This window comes from Lepisma saccharinum, chromosome 23 (assembly GCF_977018435.1).
Source record: "Lepisma saccharinum chromosome 23, izLepSacc3.1, whole genome shotgun sequence".
In the NCBI taxonomy this organism is placed as follows: Eukaryota; Metazoa; Arthropoda; class Insecta; order Zygentoma; family Lepismatidae; genus Lepisma; species Lepisma saccharinum.
In genome coordinates this window covers 22546960-22566282 of record NC_139251.1, presented here as the reverse complement: position 1 = coordinate 22566282, position 19323 = coordinate 22546960, and the positions used below count along the sequence as shown (strand labels likewise).

General features: G+C 36.8%; 1 protein-coding gene across 2 annotated transcripts in view; it reads left to right on the top strand.

Annotated features, from left to right (window-relative positions):
* The window catches only part of sws (patatin like phospholipase domain containing sws), an 82168-nt gene that overhangs the window by 28885 nt on the left and 33960 nt on the right, over nucleotides 1-19323 (top strand). For both annotated transcript variants that reach the window (XM_083110052.1, XM_083110051.1), the window contains exons 14-20: nucleotides 2597-2720; nucleotides 4666-4822; nucleotides 5485-5637; nucleotides 9258-9490; nucleotides 10048-10230; nucleotides 15906-16061; nucleotides 17890-18009. In XM_083110052.1, the coding sequence (XP_082966178.1) occupies nucleotides 2597-2720; nucleotides 4666-4822; nucleotides 5485-5637; nucleotides 9258-9490; nucleotides 10048-10230; nucleotides 15906-16061; nucleotides 17890-18009 (1126 nt within the window). The remainder of the gene's footprint in view (nucleotides 1-2596; nucleotides 2721-4665; nucleotides 4823-5484; nucleotides 5638-9257; nucleotides 9491-10047; nucleotides 10231-15905; nucleotides 16062-17889; nucleotides 18010-19323) is intronic.

The following is a 19323-nucleotide window of genomic DNA, read 5'->3' as shown; positions in this document are numbered from 1 at the left end:
ATTGCTTACTGTGCTACTGGTGTGTATTGTTTTGTGGATACTGTTAGGTGTACCATTGTCACCTGCAATGTCCTCTGCTGCCCTTTGGTACTAGCTGCTGCAGTAGAGGATCCAGATGTTCAGCCTCTTTTTCCATGTAATACACCTCTGTAAACTGGATTTGTACAGCCCAATGAGGTTCTGGAATCTGGTTCCACATCCAGTGTTGTGTGTTGATCTAGCTTTTGTCCGTACATGTGCTGAGTGCCCCTCCACAGCCTCAGATTGTAACAAGATGAGGAGGCTTTAGACCTCTCAGACAGAGGTTGATTTTAGTAAGATAAGGGGCTTGGGCCATGTAGTGTAGCAGGTGCAAATAGCCTTGTGGCAAGTGCCCCTTTACAGCTTCAGCTTTTAATGTGTGTGTGGAGATTTTAGTCCTCAGAAGATGTGTTGATTTTAATTATAGTAAGGGGCCTGGTCCTATATAATATGCTGGCACATCCACAATTTTAATTTATATCACTGGAGGCTAGTATCCAGTAGTAGGAGACGAGGCTGCAAGCAACCAGGCGAAACTAGCTCATTTAGGCACACTGCAAGACAATAATACAAGTTCCCAGGAGAATAGTGTCAGTGGCCACTAAAATTAATAGGACCTAGAAAAACCAGTTTGGCAGATTAGTAAGTGCTTTGTTCTGGTATATTCAGAAATCAAAATGCACTAAAGCACATGAATTTTGTCAAGTGTACTTTCCAAATTAGTCAACCATCTTCAAATGCAATGATTAATTTTTCTCAGATGCTTTTAGAGATCAGTCATCTGTGCTATCTAGCAGCTGTGACAATTTCAGTTTAGAAACTATACACTTTAACAAAAAATATTGTGATCACAGTATTGGATTTGCTCCCTGTTCCCTAGTTTGTCTTGTTTAGGTCTGTATCAGCCGGTATCGATAAGTGTTGGTTGAATTTTCATCGCCGATATCAAGGTTTTTGAGTGGCTAGAGCAGCCAAACGAAACAACTCATGTGACAAGTTTTGTCCTTTCAAAGGAAGGAATTCATGTACATTCCCGAGAATGCCGCACCCTCCTGGAAAACAGATGACAAGACCAAAGGCAGGACTAAAGTGCTTTGGGCTTCACCCAAACATGATGGAAGGCATGCTGCCTGGTGGTCAACGCTATGTTGAAATAAAAGAAACCATTCATTGCCAATTCTTGCAAACTCGTGGGGTAAGAACATGAACGTTTTTAAAACCAGCATTATCATCATGCTAGGCTTATTCCGGAGTTCTTGGGAAAGTGATGAATATCGCTGTGGGAGGGAGGGTTGTGGATTTTCTGCTTGTACTCTACCCTTCTGTGTGAGTGCTTTTCGTTACCGACAATAGTGACTTGCTTTTATTGCAAATGACAGAGAATAATGGACAGCAGGGCATATACAGAGCTGGGCCAAATGAGCATTAATAAATATATCTGCATTTGTATATATATATTTTTATGTTATTCTCCTCCCTCTCCAGGTTAATTCAAACATCAAAAATGTTGTTTACATTAAATTGTGGTTCATGAAATGAATCAGGGACACTTATAACAATTCAGATTTTTCAGTGTAACTTCAACACTTTAAAAATGCTTGCAACATTTCAAACACTTTGTCTTCTTCTTTTTGCATCCTCTGGGGGTAGAAGGAAGTTCACATAAACTGTCACAAGAAATTTTAAAGTGCTATAATACTACATGAGAATAATTTGGGATTTATTTAATGTCATTAATAGAATATAATTTGATGAGTTTTATGACTCTGTAACTAGGCTTTGTTATTTTAAACTGGAATTATTAGTATCGGCAAATTGCGTTATTGGCTCAGCCCTAGTCTTGTTCTTTACAAAAGGCATGTGTATGTATTATGTCGAATAAATGAAAGTATATTCTTAAAATGGTGCTTACCAAAAAGTTTTTCTCGCAGTGTAGTTTGAAATTTTTACTTCTTGCTTTTTATTTTTGCTGTGGCATAAAATATAAATTGTTTTGTTAATAAAATATCTTTCAGTTACTGGTGTAATGTGAAGTAGGAATTTTAGAGAACAGAACATTACATAATAGTTTTTGGTGTGTGTTTTTTCAGCTTTTCTTTAGAAAACATATTTTTTTTTTTTTTAAACATGTGATATAATACAGCTGTCGTAGTCTAGTTGGTTGGGGTATCCAACTGCTAAGCAGGAGACCCAGGTTCAGTTCCCAGGGTGGGTGATGAAAGGTAGGAATTTTCCAGCCTTGCTCCTGGCTCTGAGGTTCACCCAGCCTCAAATAAACTGGTAGCTGAGGCAACCCTGGGGAGTAAAGGCAGCCAGAGTGTAGTCCTGATTACATCACCTTAAAAAATGGCAGAGATCGAGAACGTGTGGAGCTCTACCTTCATATCCCCCCAATATATTTCTTCATGCAATGGTGCATGTGCATGAGGAACTTTACCATATCATATCATGTGATGTAATATCTGCTGGATAAAAATTTTTCAAGATAATTAACATTATAACTAGTAGAATGTAATGATAATTCTGTTCAGTGGTAATTTTATTTCATTGTAAACTTTGTTTCTCATGTATTTAGGCAAGGTGATGAATCTGACTGCACTTACATTGTAATAAGTGGACGCTTAAGATCTGTGATAACTCATGCAAATGGGAAGAAGGAGCTTGTAGCTGAGTATGGTAAAGGTGACTTAGTTGGCATTGTGAGTATTATTTTTATTCAGACATATTGTTTTTTTAGTACACAATGTATAAAAAGCAAGTTTTGCAAACCTACTCAGTTAAATTTGTCCAGTTGATGTTCATATAAGCTGATCTGGGCTGGATGTGCAGTTGAAAATCTGATCCGAACCAATCTCCTCTGTGCTTACACCAGGGATTGAACCTGGAGTCCCTTAATAACAAAGCAACAGCATTACTGCTGCATCATCTGGAATGCACAAAATGAATCTTGAAATCAATAACTGTTTGCTTTAATCGAAAGTGAAAATTTTCCCCCACTGTAATTTATAATTAATGTTCAAATTATTGCACACATCTAGAATTTTCTTTTCATGGGTATGAATATGTAGTATGGTGTACAGTGTGCACGATGTGTGTGTATGAGAAAGTACACATACAGTTTAACCGATTTTTACGGTTTTCAGGGGACCACGCTGAAAAAAACTTAAAATACAGGAAAACGTAAAATCTAGTGAAATTTTATAATTTTTGTTGGGTCATGAAGATTGGATGGATATTATGGGAATATGTAAAGTTGGGGTTCCACTGTTCTTTCTTTGAGGTAAAAGCATTCTAAAGCCCGGTATCCACTTGTTGCAAACCAGCATATCGTATCCCCGTGCCATATCTATCATTGATACAATACGGACCCAGATTTGTCTCGTATCATCACGACGTTCTGTATCATCCACCGTGTAGCATGGTTGATACGGAAGTGCGATACGGTGGTCTGTTCTTTTTATCCACAGTCTAGTCTCAAATAACGATGAGTACACTGCAGCAAGTGGCAGCAGCTGAATATATTTTCATTAATTACGTTTTATCGAAAAAGTAAAAAATGCAAATCACCATGTTGGTGGATGACAAACATGTATGCGAACCGTGAACTGTATAGTGGAAGCAGCTTATTGGCAGACTTGCAGTTCAAGCAGATCAGCGGATTATACAGAAACTTTACTTTATATCAACAAATACAATAGTTTTTTCCTTATCCCACTCCATAATAAAGAAAATAAATTGACAATGGAACGTACTGTCATTCACAGTGCTCACTACACACAGAAGGATGATATAACCAGGCAACGGAATGCGTACATGCCCGTCCACACTTCCTTTCCACTGCGTATCGTATCCTTTTTTTGATGTGATGGGGAAAGACCACCAAATGAGCGATTGGGTCCGTTGCGTATCTTTTCTCACATTTTGAAACTGAGCGTTGCAAGTTTTTTCGAATAAATTGAAACGGAACGGGGATACGTTATGCTGTTTTGCAACAAGTGGATACCGGGCTTAAGATGTTATGATTTAACTATTACTTAGATTGAATTGGTTTTTAGTCCTATTTGTGCACATTAAGGCTAATCGGGACTGGACCTACAGTTTAAAGTGGGATCTGAACCACTATGTGCCTGCACCGGGTATCGAACAACTATTACTTTGGGCACAAATTGAACCCTAAATATGGTAATAGGAAATAGTGTGAATTATTTGTGAATGGCACTTGCAGGGAAATATTTACAAAATAAATTTGAATGAAGTGTTATTTGAAACAGTGATTTATCCACCCCCCCCCCCCCAATAACCCCCCCTTCCAAATTTCCTCAACACCCCTTCTAAAATTATTTACAAAGACCCAATTTATGGTTATTTTGGTTCTGTTTAATCTTACGCCTCGCCGAATACGAACTTACATTCTCCCCTAGATGGAAAATTCTGGATAAACTAGTGACATATATCCTTTGTTATTTAATCCATCAAGGAAATGGGGGGGATATTATTTTAAATGGTGATCATTAAAAATAAAATTATGTATTTTGACAGGTGAAATCATGCAACCAGAATAATGTTTGGTATTTGATTCTAATTGTAAATTAGTGCACATAGCTCATCATGGAGATGAAATGTTCTTGTGTTTTTACTTTGCAGGTTGAAATGGTTACTCAAACGCCACGAAGTACCACTGCTATGGCTGTGAGGGATTCTGAGCTTGCAAAGTTACCCGAGGGCTTATTTAATGCAATTAAATTAAGGTTTCCTATTGTTGTTACGAGGCTAATCAACCTTCTAGGAAGAAGGATACTTGGTACGTTTGTAACTGTCATTTGTTTTCAATGGGACATAATGGATACCAATTTGAACTGATATTGATTTCTATAATCTTATTTGTTTCTGCAATATGATATTAATACTTACATATTGTAACAGTTCTAAATTATGCATAATAATTATAAACGTTAAAATGTAACATTTATGGTAAAAATCTTCCATATTCAGTGGTCTAATTTTTGTCCACAATTTTGCTGTTCAACTTGTAAAATTTCCAGCAGTTTACATATTTTATAGAATATTCTCAGAGTATAAGGGACTGGTTCTGATCATTAATTCAATCATTAATCAATGCTATACATTTAGGCTCAACCTTAATTTTCTATAAAAGGTTTTCAAATGAACAAACATGGATTTGCGTAACTTTCATTTTTGGTCACATGTATGGTGATTGGTTAGGTAAAACAAAGTGAAAAAATGACTTTGCCTGTGATATTGTCTATTGACTTGTGGGTGTTTGGTCCGTGTTAAAAAGCTTATGTATGCCCTAGACGCTATTTCTTCTTAACTCTTAAGACCTGTTATGTATTCTCTTGTTAAGTATCCATTTGCCATATTATCTAATGGGTGCAAGTAGCCAATAAGCTGGTGTCCATATTTTTAACATCAAATGATATTACAATTTGCTTGTTGTTTCAGGTTCTTGGCAGAAGCCAAGTAGAATAACCCTTCCAGTTGAAACGCGACCTTCTCCTGAGGTTAATTTTGCCACTGTTGCTATAGTTCCTGTGACAGACGATATACCGTTGACTGCATTTACTAATGAATTGCATCATTCACTAAGTGCCATAGGTAAGGTTATTTCTTCTACTTTTGACATTAATTTACCATAAAGAAACATACAGAAGGGGAAAGGGCAAAATGGAATAAAAAGAGATGAAAAAATGAAAGCAGAAGCTGGAGAGAATGAAAGAGAAAGAAATCAAGCAAGGAGGAGAAGAATGTAAACCAAGAAAAGGAGAAGACGATCATGGAGCTTTTTGCTATTTTATATTGGTTTAGTGTAATACTGACATAGGTACTTATTGATCACTCAGCCAGGGATATCCTCGTATAGATTGGCTCAGTAGCTCACTCAGGCTCTAAGCAATGGATACCTGGGGGCATGGGCATCGGGGGGGGGGGGGGGGTCGAATGGGTCGGTGGACCCCCTGGAAATTGACATCGTTCATTTAATGATACAAGAAAGCCGAAAGTTTGTTAGTCTTATTGTTAAGAACAGGAATAAAGTTAATTTAGTTAGTATTCGAAAAGAATAATCAAAGTTAAAATGCATTGGATTGAAAACATTAAGTGAAAAATACAGGAGCAAGGTTATATTCTACCATTTCATCCAAGGAGCAAATGGTTCCACATTTTTCAAAATTCTAATAATTACATTTGTAGGTGAGAGGTCACACAACAAACTTTATGAACAAAAATTTTCCCTAACATTTAACCTTTAGACCACCAAGCGGGTTTTCGAAAGTAACCTCTCTCTGGCTGCCACCTTTGCACGTGATTTTTAAATTTTACACTTATTTCAGAAAAACGTTATATCTCTGAGACTATTTGAGCAATCTACTTCGGGTAACTTTTGTTTTGCAGTTAGAACACCAGGGCATGCAACCGTACAGGAATCAAAATGCCAAGCCAATAAGAGGGGTTAAGTGGGCTGCGGCTCCCAACTTTCAATGAAAAAAATCATTTAATGGGGAGTTTTTTCACATATTCTATAATGTAATGCACCCAGGAACATGAAATGACTTTCATTTGGTTGAGAAAGGACCATTCTTTGAAAATAAGGCTAAAGTTTGCATCCCCTTCCAAAAATATAGGGGGAAGAGGGGGCAAACTCCGAATTTTTAATTTTTTCATTGAAAGTTGGGGGCTGAGGCCCACTCAACCCCTCTTATTGCCTTTGGCATTTTGATTCCTGCACGGTTGCAACACAAAAGTTACCCAAAGTAGATTGGTCAAATAGTGTAAGAGTTATAAATTTTTTTGTCAAATAAGTACAAATTTAAAATTCGCGCCCGCTTCTGTACGTAACTTTGGAGTCGGGGGGGGGGGGTTCTTCCACATGACATTTCAAAGTTTTATGTGAACATCTGTCAGCGTTTACAACCTCACATACAAGTATGAAGGTGCTAAAAGCACATGAACTTTTTAATCAGCACCATGGGTCACCCGTGACCCATCAGCCGACTACGCCTATATTTTCTATGGGTCACATGTGACCCATTGGCCGAGTAAAGGTTAAAACCTTTTCTTGAATGGGACGTTCAAAAGTTAATATCAAATTGCATTTCAGATACTAACTGCATAAAGTGCAAAATAAATCATGGAAAATTGTTTTGCTGGTATTTCACTCATTTGGTGCATCAAGTCTCCACATTTATATAATTATTATTATTATTATTATTATTTTTATTTAGAATAACATTTGTTTTTATTAATTTATAATATTTATTATTGTATAATGACATTTATAACCATGAGTAAATAAATCCCAACCAATACCAGTACATCGGCATTATTAACAGGTAATGTTTCACAAACTTCTCATTTGCATAATCATACCCACTGGAGTACGAATGACACTTGCATTGATACAAGTGGTTTTTGGTTTCAATACCAGTGCTTTTCTTCCTCCTCCATGAGAAACTTTAACTGTTATAAAATAATCAGTGTGCTGATTATTAATATATAGTGAATAATATATTTTTTTTCCCACTAAAAGGTGTAAGAGAGTTACTTGCATCGTTCATATCTTTAGTCAATCTCTGATATATAGAGCCACATATTTATGGTGAATAAATGATCAAGATTTTGGTACAAAAACTGGGCACATTTCAAGATCAAAAGTGTTATATACAAGGTCCCCCCATAAAGGAACCGAACTGTCAAAAAAAAGAACCAACCCAAATAAAAAGACACCGTATTCTGGCAACACTGCAGAGAGCTATATCTGAACTTCCCGTCAGTGCATATTTCAACCTATTACAGGCAGTCTGTATTCGGGGCAGGCATGCATCAGATGCAGGTCGTGTGCAGGCGGCGTACAAAATGCACGCACCAAGATGGAACAACGTTTCAAAAGTTTAGTTACAAATTGGGTAAATAGTTTACCGAAACGTTACAGATGATACGGGCAGTGCATGGTGATGCAGCATTATCAAGAACCCAGGTGTATGACTGGTACAATCGTTTCAAAGCTGGATGTGAAAGTGTCGAGGATGAACCAAGATCAGGACGCCCTTCAACGTCAATGAATGACGACAATGTGGAGAAATTTCGTACACTGGTGATAGGTGATAGACCATGAATTTGTCCGTGAAAACCAAACAATCAATCAGTGGTATTACAAGAAAGTGCTTGGTCGACTCCGAAACAGGATGAAGCAGGTTAGGAAGGACCTCTGTGATTCTGGCCAATGGTTTTTGTTACACGCTGGCCAATGGTTTCTGTTACACGATAATGCTCGATCTCATACCGCATTGTCTGTACAACAATACCTTGCTAAGCATTTAATGACAGTTATCAATCACCCTCCATATTCTCCAGACTTATCACCTGCTCATTTTTCCCTTTTTCCCAAGTTTAAGAAGCCGGACACCTGTGGCCAAGTGGTTAACACATCGTGCTGCAATGCCAAGGGTCCCGGGTTCGAATACCGCTTGGGCTTGGTTGTTTGTTAATGTCCATTATTTCATAATTTCATCACTCATCCCCATCTTTGCAAATTAGCCAAGAGGCACAAAATGCGAAGTAAAATAAACTAAATCAATCAATCAATCAACCAAGCTTAAGATGGCTATGAAAGGGCAAAGATTTGATGACGTCGCGGCCATTAAATTAAATGTTAGGCATATTTTGCGAACACTTACTGTCAATGACTATCAACAGTGTTTCCAAGACCTGTACAAACGCTGGTCAAAATGTATTGCCTCGTCTGGTTATTATTTTGCAGGTGGTGAAGTCATTTCAAGGTAAATACTTGTTTTCTTTCCTAAAAAAAAAGTTTGGTTTTTTATGGGCAAACCTTGTAAAATGTTATTTCAGTGACTTAAGAACTATACTTATTATACAAAATAAACTTTTCCCTTCTAATTGCACATTTATATAGTTATAAGAGTATTATGTTTATTCCTGTGTAAAGAAGTCAATTTTTGCTTCTCAAATACTTACAGCAGAATCAATAAATTTTCCATGATTTGCGTAACTCACAAGATAATTCAGACTTCAAAAAGTGTTGTGTCTGTAAATCAACTCTAAATTTCGAGTCCAAAATTTTATTTTGCATTTTGTGACAACATGTTAGGAAAATGTATCTCGTGCCTTTCAAAAACATGAAAAATGAACATAGGGTGTGATTACATGTTCATTATGTCACTTTCAGAAGTTCTTGATTTTCTTTCTTTTTATTCCAGGTCCAACATTACGATTAACTTCTGATACCATCCGTAAAACACTAGGAACTTCCATTATGGATCCAAACAATGAATACCGGTTGACCTCGTGGCTGGCTCAGCAGGAAGATCAGCACAGGATAGTTCTGTACCAATGTGATATGATGTTCTCTGCTTGGACTCAGAGATGTGTGAGGCAGGCAGATTGCATCCTAATTGTAGCTCTTGCAGAGAGAGGTCCTTGTGTAGGAAAGGTACTTGTCCCTCTACATATTTTTATTGTTTATTGTTTTACAATTTAAGAGAGAATCTAATGTGATGGTGACTTTTGACACATTCCTCTATTTCCCTTGGACTTTCACTGCACTACAGAAATTTGTTTTATCACATTTAAGTGTTATGAATAGAAATGGCAAAAAATATTTTTATGTAGGTTACCTGGTTCTGAAAATATCTCGATCTGAAACTGAAAGTCTGTTACTTGAATCTGAAACGAAAATTTGGATGCCTGGATCCATAACCTCCAAAATATGGATTCCCTCCAAAATCCCGATAGTAAATTTTCTGAATCTGGATTTCAATATTTCCGGAATGTGGATTCTAGTTTTTTTTGGTCATACCTAGTTCAAACCCTAGTTTGATGCATCATTGTGATTTGTCTTATCATCATTTCATCAATGCATCATCCATCCTCATTATCACAATTAACCCAAGAGGTAAAAAAAGTTATGTAAAATAGCAAAAGAAATAGAAAAACTAGCGCATGATGTAAGATTATGTTTAAACTACAGTGAGTGTGTTTCTTTTTCAGATTGAGAAAGAGGTTGAAAAGTTAGCAATTAGGACTCAAAAGGAATTGGTTCTTCTTCATAGAGAAGGTGGAGAGAGGCCGCAGAACACGGTAGCTTGGTTAAATATGCGCAGCTGGGTTTCTTCTCACCACCACATTCAGTGTCCAAAACGAATGTTTTCTAGAAGATCTCAATACCGAATAGTAAGTTACTTTCTTACTTTCTGATTGGCGGGTATTTCAAAAATATTTCATATTTTAGAGACTGACAATTTTCCATATTGTTTCCTTGATTTTTTTTTCAATGTAAAAACCATTTGATGATGAAAGTATCATGACATATGTATGTAATCTTAATTAAGGCCGAGCCGATACCAGTGAACTGGAATTTAATAATTATTTTTCCAACAACTTTGAGGAGGGAAATTGTTTTGTAATTGAATGATTAGATCATTTGAAATTATGAGTATTTTAAAGAGAAACCTCTGGTAGATTGCTATGATATAGTTGCAGTAGAAAATCTGTGTATGGAAATTTTTACATACGAGGGCTCAAAGTTAAACAGTGATACCACGATATGCTCACATGTCCCAAAAAACATGGCACCTATAGTATGTGAACAGTTGTTGTACAGAGTGCAGTGGTAATTCATTGTTGAGTCAACTGCCATGTCACAACGTGAACAGAATTTATTGATCAAAATAGCAATTCTTCAGGGTTGAAATGCCAGAGAATGCTACAGGGAGCTGGTGAAAACTGTGGGAATAGTGCCCTACCGTAGTATGCACCTGTTTTGTTCCTTTGAACCTTGTACGTTTTCTGACTTGTAAACACATGGGGCATGATGCTATCTTTAAGGAGATTTGGTCGCTTCTCTATCCTGGTACACATGATCTGTGTTGTTTATACATTCGACAGTACCATACACCGCCCATTCCATTTGTATATTTTGGATTTTCATGCTGGTCCTGCATTCTCAAGAAAATAATAGTTGCCATGACTTGTGCTCCAACCCTTGTATATTGACTTACTTTGGATTGTTACAGTTTTCAAATATCAATATCAGAAGAAATCAATAAGAGTATCAACAATGGTATTAGTTCAAAATGTTACCAGGTTAGTCATTTATTTATTTATTTACCGTATTTACTCATGTGTAATGTGCACTTTTTTTCAAAATTTTCGTCCCCAAAAACTGTGGAGCGTATTATGGACGTATTAATTCAGACAGCCAACATGAAACCGTACAGGGTCATTCCATGATTTTGGGACACTTGCATTGATTTTTCATGTTTACGGAACCCTATCATGTTATATATTGTTGTAAAGCTTAAATCATGCAGTTTCTGAATATGGCAACAGTATTACATTAAAGATAACAACACTAATGTGCAATGCGGTTGAAATAAGTTCATCACAAAGTGAAGGAACGTTCTGATTTCTATGGTGCTTTTGATGAAAGAAAACAAGGAAAAAGAAAACAATAATTAAAATGTGTTACTTGCCAAATAATTATATATGGAGTGTGTAAATTCCTTAATGGAAGAAACGTTGTGCTGCTTAACTGCTAGTTTGAAGATCCTGAATGTGCCTTGTATAAATGTTACATTAGTCACAGAAAAGTATATATTTTGAAGTTCGTTTAGAAAAAGTAAAGAAGGAATGAACGAAACCATGTATAAAAGTTTGAAGGCCATTTCACATGATTTTTCACTTTGTAATGTAATGTTCTGTGACACCAAGAAGAGCAGTGCAACTCTGGTGGAATTCGAGCATGCACCTTCCGTCACATGGGATGCATATCAGCAGTATTTGTTGGGCGTGAAATGATAGAAAATAAGTTCCTGAGCACTGCAAATCCATAACATAATTTTGATCTCTTTCTACTACGAGAGGGTACCCCAAAAAGAGCGGAATAACGCTGCGCTGGGTGGAGCTTCCGTAGTACAAATTTTTCCTGCCAGGCAAGCATCGACCAACTCGTTGTGAGTTCAGTGCACCCAGTGGCTTCGCCGGGGAAGGTTGTCTCTACCCACGGTGATTTTTTTTTTTTTCGTAAAAGCAGTTTCACTCGTACCTCGTTTTTTGTGATGGCTGATGTAAGAGAACAGCGTGCGGCTGTGAAATTTTGTTTTCTGCTCGGGAAAAATGCCACAGAAACGGTTGTGATGTTGAACACAGCTTACAAGGACAGCGCTATGGGGAAAACTCAAGTGTACGAGTGGTTTTCTTGCTTCAAGAAAGGTGACATGTCGATTGATGACAAACCCTGTTCTGGACGTCCATCAACTTCCAGAACGGATGAAAATGTCCATAAAATTCGTGAACTTGTGCTCAAAGACCGACGATGGACCATTGAAGAGCTGGGGAAATTATCTGGACTATCTTCAGTTCAGTTTCATCGAATTTTAACGGAAGATTTGGGAATGTGAAGGGTCGCTGCGAAATTTGTGCCTTGGAATCTGAGTGACCAGCAAAAAAAAGTGTCGAGTGGAAACTTGCCGTACTATGAAAGAAGAGTACTGAGCGCAAGTTTTTGGCAAGAAACAGCATGATTCTCTTGCCCCACGCCCCTTACTCACCTGACCTCGCTCCGTGCAACTTTTTTTTGTTTCCCCGAATGAAGAGGGACATGAAGGGACAGCGATTTGACGACGTAGAAGAGGTGAAGAAAAAAACAAGGAAGGAGCTGTCAGCCATCACAACAGATGAGTTTTAAAAATGTTTCCAAGAATAAAATCACAGATTGGGCAAATGTATTAAGTGTCATGGAGAGTACTTTCAAGGTGATAAGGTTGTAAAAAAAAAAGAAAATATACATGGTTTTTTAAAAAAATTCCGGTTTCTTTTGGGTACACCCTCGTATTACAGAATAAATAAGGTGGTTAAAGAGTGAAAGCTTTGGGATGCTAAACACAGTGGAGGGAGAAGGGGGAGGTGGCATGGGTTGGAGACTTGTTATTGTTTACAGAAGATATTCTCCTCTTGGTCCACATAGCAACAGGTGACTCATTGAATAGGTATGATGTTATTCTCTCTTGATCAGCATAGCAACAGCTTTACGACCTACAACTAAGGAAACCATTTCTTGATTGTACAGTGCATTATATACAAGATATAATTTTTTGTAACTTTTACCCATCAAAAACCAGGGTGTGCATTATACACGCATGTGCACTATACATGCGTAAATACGGTATTTATTTACATAAATGAACCCAACAGGCTGATGCCCAGTTAGAGAGTTCATGTTACAGGTTATCATACATGCTTCAGCGAGCGTTATTTGAAAGTGTTTTCATTACATTGTTTTTAAATTGCATATATGGCATACAGAATAAATAATATTTTTGTTATGCTTTTCTAAGGCATTGTAGAGGACACTCATTCTCCAAATAGGAAATTTTTTTGACAGTGTTTGTTCGTGCTCTATTCACAAGAAATGTTTGATGAATGGGTCGCGATTTGTTGTTAGGAATGCGTAATTTAAATTGTGAGATCCAAAGAGGAGAGCGAAGTTTCCCATTAAATATTTTCCAGAGCAGCAGTAGGTCGTGGACTGTCCTTCGATCGTCAAGCCTGTGTATTCGGAGCTCGTCAATTAGGTTATTGTACGAATCAAATCTCGGTTAAATACCTTCAAGTTTGTACTTCATGTAACGTAAGATTTTAGATTGTACTCGCTCTATTTTTGTAGTCTGTACTATACTGTCAGTGTTCCATATAATAGACTCGAATTCAAGTTTTGAGCATACTGTAGAGTAATATAATACCTTAAGGGTTTGGGTGTTTCAAACGCCTCTGCCCATTCTAATAATGAACCCAATAAGTGTGTAAGCATTGCTTATTACTTTGTTAATATGGTGAGTGAAGGTTAGCTTAGTGTCAAAATAGATTCCTAGGTCCTTAGCCGTTTCAGATTTTTTAAGATTGATATCATTAATTTTATATTGAAAATTAAAGACCGTTCTTTGTTTAGAATAAGTAACGGAATAGCATTTTGCTGCATTCAAAGAAAGACCATTGCATAAGCACCACGTACTCAATCTATTTATGTCTTGTTGTAGACAAACACAGTCTTCAATACTTTTTATTCTTTGGAAGAATTTTAGGTCATCTGCAAATAAGTTTCCTATAATTAATCAATGTTCTGGTAAGTCGTTAATTAATAGATGAAATAGAAGAGGTCCTATGTTGGACCCTTGAGGTACTCTGGAACGTACTAAAGTCGTTTTCACGTTCAGAAGACACAACGGCGCTTATGGAGAAACCACACAGTGTTGCCAATACAGCGCTGGCTCATGTCGCTGGGAAATGATGACCTTCCTTCACAATGAAGGTGTTACATATTTTGTATATATAATGATAATTATATGTAATTATTAATATTAATATTATACTGTGAACGTTACAGTTACCCTTTTTACTATGATCCATTGCGATCACTACACACGCGAGTGTAATGCACGAATATGACACTTCAGAAATCACTTAAAAAAGTAAAAATCACTGAGAGCTCACACAACCGAAAACACTTTTTCGAGAGAGGGAAAAAGTCTAAACAGACCAAAGCAGATCTCTCACTCAAGTAAGGTGAACCTGGCACATGGGTTAGATTCAAGTTGCAACCCACACAAACAAATGAGTTATGGCCCACGTGAACTGATAAGACGTGAATGACTCAAGCAAGGCATGTCATATTTCTATCTTGAAGCCCCATATTTTGTCACGTGTTGGAAAGCCTTTCAAAGGTTAATATGGTGTCTATGCATTTATGTGTATGTTGGAAACTGAAAGGTGATCTTCATTTCAGTATTAATGTCGACAGTAATGTAAACAAAAACAACGTGTATTTGCGACAGCACTAATGTTGCTCACAACAGCAGCATTGGAAATAATTGTCAATTATTAAATTTAAGTAATTTCAATTCTATTATAACAAACTGCATGAAGATCATATTTTTACTGAATGGAAATAAAATAACAACTCGAAAACTTGGTGGTGATTAGCCGGAATACTGCGGTGAGTCAGCTCCAGATGGCCAGACAACATCTCCTTACTTCGCGCGCGGTTCGGGTTAAAAAGAAACTCCAAATGCATGGAAGTAATATTTCTGGGAACCTTTGAGTGGTTATAAAAAATAATTTCATTATTTTCTCCACAACTTTGTCGCTGGAAGTTTTTACTTGGAATTACAGAACAAAAAATGGCCAGCGACGACATTTTCTACTGCACGAATATAAAAAATCTCCACATACTTTATTTGAAAATTTTTTAATGCAAATATACTTTAAAGTATTGATAAATTCTGAGTACCACCGTCACCTATGACAATTAAAAAACAGTGTCATTTTTTTTAATAATGAATGCTTCAATTTTACGACATGTTTCAACGTTAGGAATGAAAACAATGTAAAAATTGTGTTTTCACAGAAAATTTGCGTTTTTAATTTATCTAAAATTATGTAAGCAAGTTGCCAGTTTTTTGTGTTCACCATCGTATTCTCTACAAAATTTCCTGCAAATCTGCATGTACCGATTTTACTTAAGCTAAATTTGTAAATCCAGAAATTTCACAACAGCGCGCTCGTATTTCCCATAAGAAAAGCATTGCCCATAAGAGCCCATTGTGTCTTCTGAACGTGAAAACGACAATAGAAATTCGCTGGATGTGAGGCCTTTATACGAAATATATTGTTTTCTATTCATTAAGTGTGACGCCATAAGTTTCCTGAGGGGAAGGGAAAAGTTGAAGGTGCCCAATTTACTTAGTAGTTCATCATGATCGACAGTGTCAAAGGCTTTGGAAAAATCAGTATATATTACATCCACCTGTGCATTAGGGTTGATTTTATAGTTTCTGTATTTCTGTTTTCAGAATGAATTGTACAATAAAGTCCTCTTATCTGAACCAAATGTCCACTCTGATTTCTCCCGTTTGGCTCGTTGGCTGACAGGGACATCCGTCGGTCTTGTCCTCGGTGGAGGAGGTGCAAGAGGAGCTGCTCACGTCGGGATGATCAAAGCAATCCAGGTGAGCTCTGTCGTTTTGGGGCAAGGTCTATCACCTATTGTCTAAAGTAACTCCAAACTTTTTGTGAGAAGAATTGTATAATTAAGAGCTATTTATTTCTGCCAAACCTACTATTAGAAGGCAACAATTAGATTAGGATCACATGGCTTTGAATGACAGTACCAAACAAGATTATGCACACTATTACTTTTAATAATAATAATCATAAAATATTAAATATGGAGAAACTAGTACTCACTTTATCCGCGAAACTGTTTTTTTCTTTTTCGTTCTATTAATTTCAGTGGCCACTGCCACCATCCTCATTGGAAGTCTCTGTACTGTTGCTTGGTGTGCATCTTTTGTTCGTAGTTCTCCAGCCACCGCTAGGTGCACTGTTGTTAACTGTACGTCTGCGCCCATGTCGTCTGCTGCTATTTGCCGGTGTTAACTGTTGTAGTAGGGGAATCCAAGTGGTGTGCCTGACCACTATCGATGTTCAGCTCGTGCGGGAAATGCATTATGGTATGCATTTCCTTGATTTTGGTGTCTACGAGTACTGCGAGTTCCAATGAGGATGGTGGCAGTGGCCACTGAAATTAATGGAACAAAATAGAAAAAAAAAAACAGTTTCGCGAATAAAGTGAGTACTAGTTTCTCCATATTTATATACTACCGAGTCTCTTTTCCCAATTATAAATGAACATAAAATATTAATCAGGAACTTTACTTCATCAACTGGATCTAACTTCCTTTTTATTGTTCAATAAATATTCAATTCTTTATCTTTTTGACATTAATTTCCTTGCCGGGGTGTATTTATACAAATTTGGTGATCTTAACTACATACTAGCTAGTTAATGAATACGTGCTGTTATATCTGTATTCTTATAATGTATTTTTTACGTAATCATGTAATGATTGTAATAATAACAGTACAATATTAATTTACATACTATTATCAGTAGACCTTTAATTATATTAGAGAATTTAAATATTTCTCACAAAATATGTTTCTAGATGTTTTTGTTTTTGGAGATTTGCATTGTGTATGTGTACAGATTAGAATTTGTTGAAGTGCTTTTCAATGGGATTGTACATGTGTTGTTGAGGGGTAACAATGGGGGTGTGTCACAATTTCTGTAGGGATGGACCAATATAAAATTTTGGCTGATATCATTAAGTACCGATGTAAAATTTACCAATACCAATAGCCAATATGCTACTGATCTGATGTAAAATTCCAAATGGTCCTTGAAGAATCTCAATGGTTCATTGACCTCCTTACCAGATGATCGCAATGCAAGAGAAGCTGGGTATTTAGATATTTACTTTTTTGAAAGAAAATAGGGCATGGAGATTATATTTTTGTACCCGCCAAAATTATAACAATATGGCAGAGTATTGCACTAAATTATAAGATATTTATGCAGATATCGAATCCTTAAAATTATTGGTAATTTTACCGATACACTGATATGCCTGTATTGGCCAATACCAATAGAGTACTTATAAATGAGTCCCATTCATACAATTCACACATATTAATGTCTGTAGTAGTAGATTCACAAATAATAAAATGTTTAGCACTCTCTCTTGGCTACATTGAGAGGGGTTTCCAGTGGGACCCCAAAATTTCAGTACTGACCCAACATCATGAGAATATTTGCATAGCTACTTCAAAATAGTAGTAATTATTAAATAATTTAGTTCTGATAACTGTGTACTGTTAAATTTAGGTATTTGTACTGTATGTTTAAAATGAGGCAGTCATTTAATGTTTCTAAAAATAAATTTTAAGTAAACAGTCCATTTTTATTGTAAATTGAGTGATTGTTGTTGTTTGTAGGAATCTGGAATTCCCATTGACATGGTTGGTGGTGTTAGCATTGGGTCTTTAATGGGCGGTTTATGGTGCATGGAGAAAAACATCACTACAATGACACAGAAGGCTCGTGAATGGTCCCAGGTGAGTGGTTGCTGATATGTTCAAAGGAAATATGTGATAAACTTTTTGTATATTATTCTTCCACAAATGTCACGTAATCAGGGAACATTTGATTATTTTGTAACTGCATTACAGATCTATTCTGGTATTGTTATAAATATAACAAGAGTGCTTTGTTTCCTAAAATAAATTTCTAAATTGGCAGTTTCTTTTTCTACAACAATGTCATGTGTACAGGATGAGGCAGAAAACCTGATGATTTTTAAAATGATACAAGACAGTAAATAAAAAAGAGTTTGTCTTTATTCATGTGCTAGTCTTGCAGTGATATGCATGCCATTATTATTGGGAAAAAAATATATTATTTACAACATGAAGTGCAGAAAAGAACATCTTGCAAATGGTCCCCATTTCAACGTTTCAACAATGAAGGCATGGTGCGTTGCATTCCATGGCTCCATGATGACTGAAATGGCAGCTAGTGAGGAATGGAATCCCCACCATGTGACGCAATAACAAAACAACAATCGGCAGTTTTTCCCCCCCCCAGAATTTTCAGCGACTGACTCCAGCAGTGTGTGCACCAAAATGAATGCCATTTGTAAGATGTTATTTTCCACACTTCATGTTGGTGTTAATAATTTTTTTCCAATAATAATAGCATGTATATGGCTGTAAGGCTAGCACATAAATAAAGACAAACTCTTTTCATTTACTGTGGTTGTATCATTTTAGAAATCATCAGGTTTTTCTACCCCACCCTGCATAAGGATAGACTTTCTTGTATAGTTTCTTATTTGCTAGTTACAATTTGTGTTCATAAGAAGTTTTACCTGTTTGTTACGGGACTTTATTTGCGGTAAGATATTACAAGGGGAAGTCAATATATAAGTCGCAAAATGAAATATCTTCGAAATGCTGCAATGTGAAATTGTTTTATGAATATCAGTCGTTGCATTGATCCTTTCTGCAAGTGTCTGTGTAGGTGGCAGCACCACTCTGTATTGTATACGATGCGAGTAGTCACGTTCTCATGCAGCCGTAAGTCGTTCGAGTGCCAAGTGGGTAAGATGGCAGGTGTGTAGGAAGTTGAAGGTCACCCAGTCAGCACGGAAGGTGATGGTCACCGTGTTTTGGGACAGTAAAGACATCCTACTCGTGGAATTTCTGCCCCAGGGTCACACTGTCACTGCAGCCACGTATTGCAAAACTGTGACGAAGTTACAGTCAGCCATTCGCAGGAAACATCCAGGTGCTTTGAGAGATGGAGTTCTTCTGTTGGATGACAACGCTCGTCCACACAGTGCCAATACCACAGTGGCTAACATACGGTCC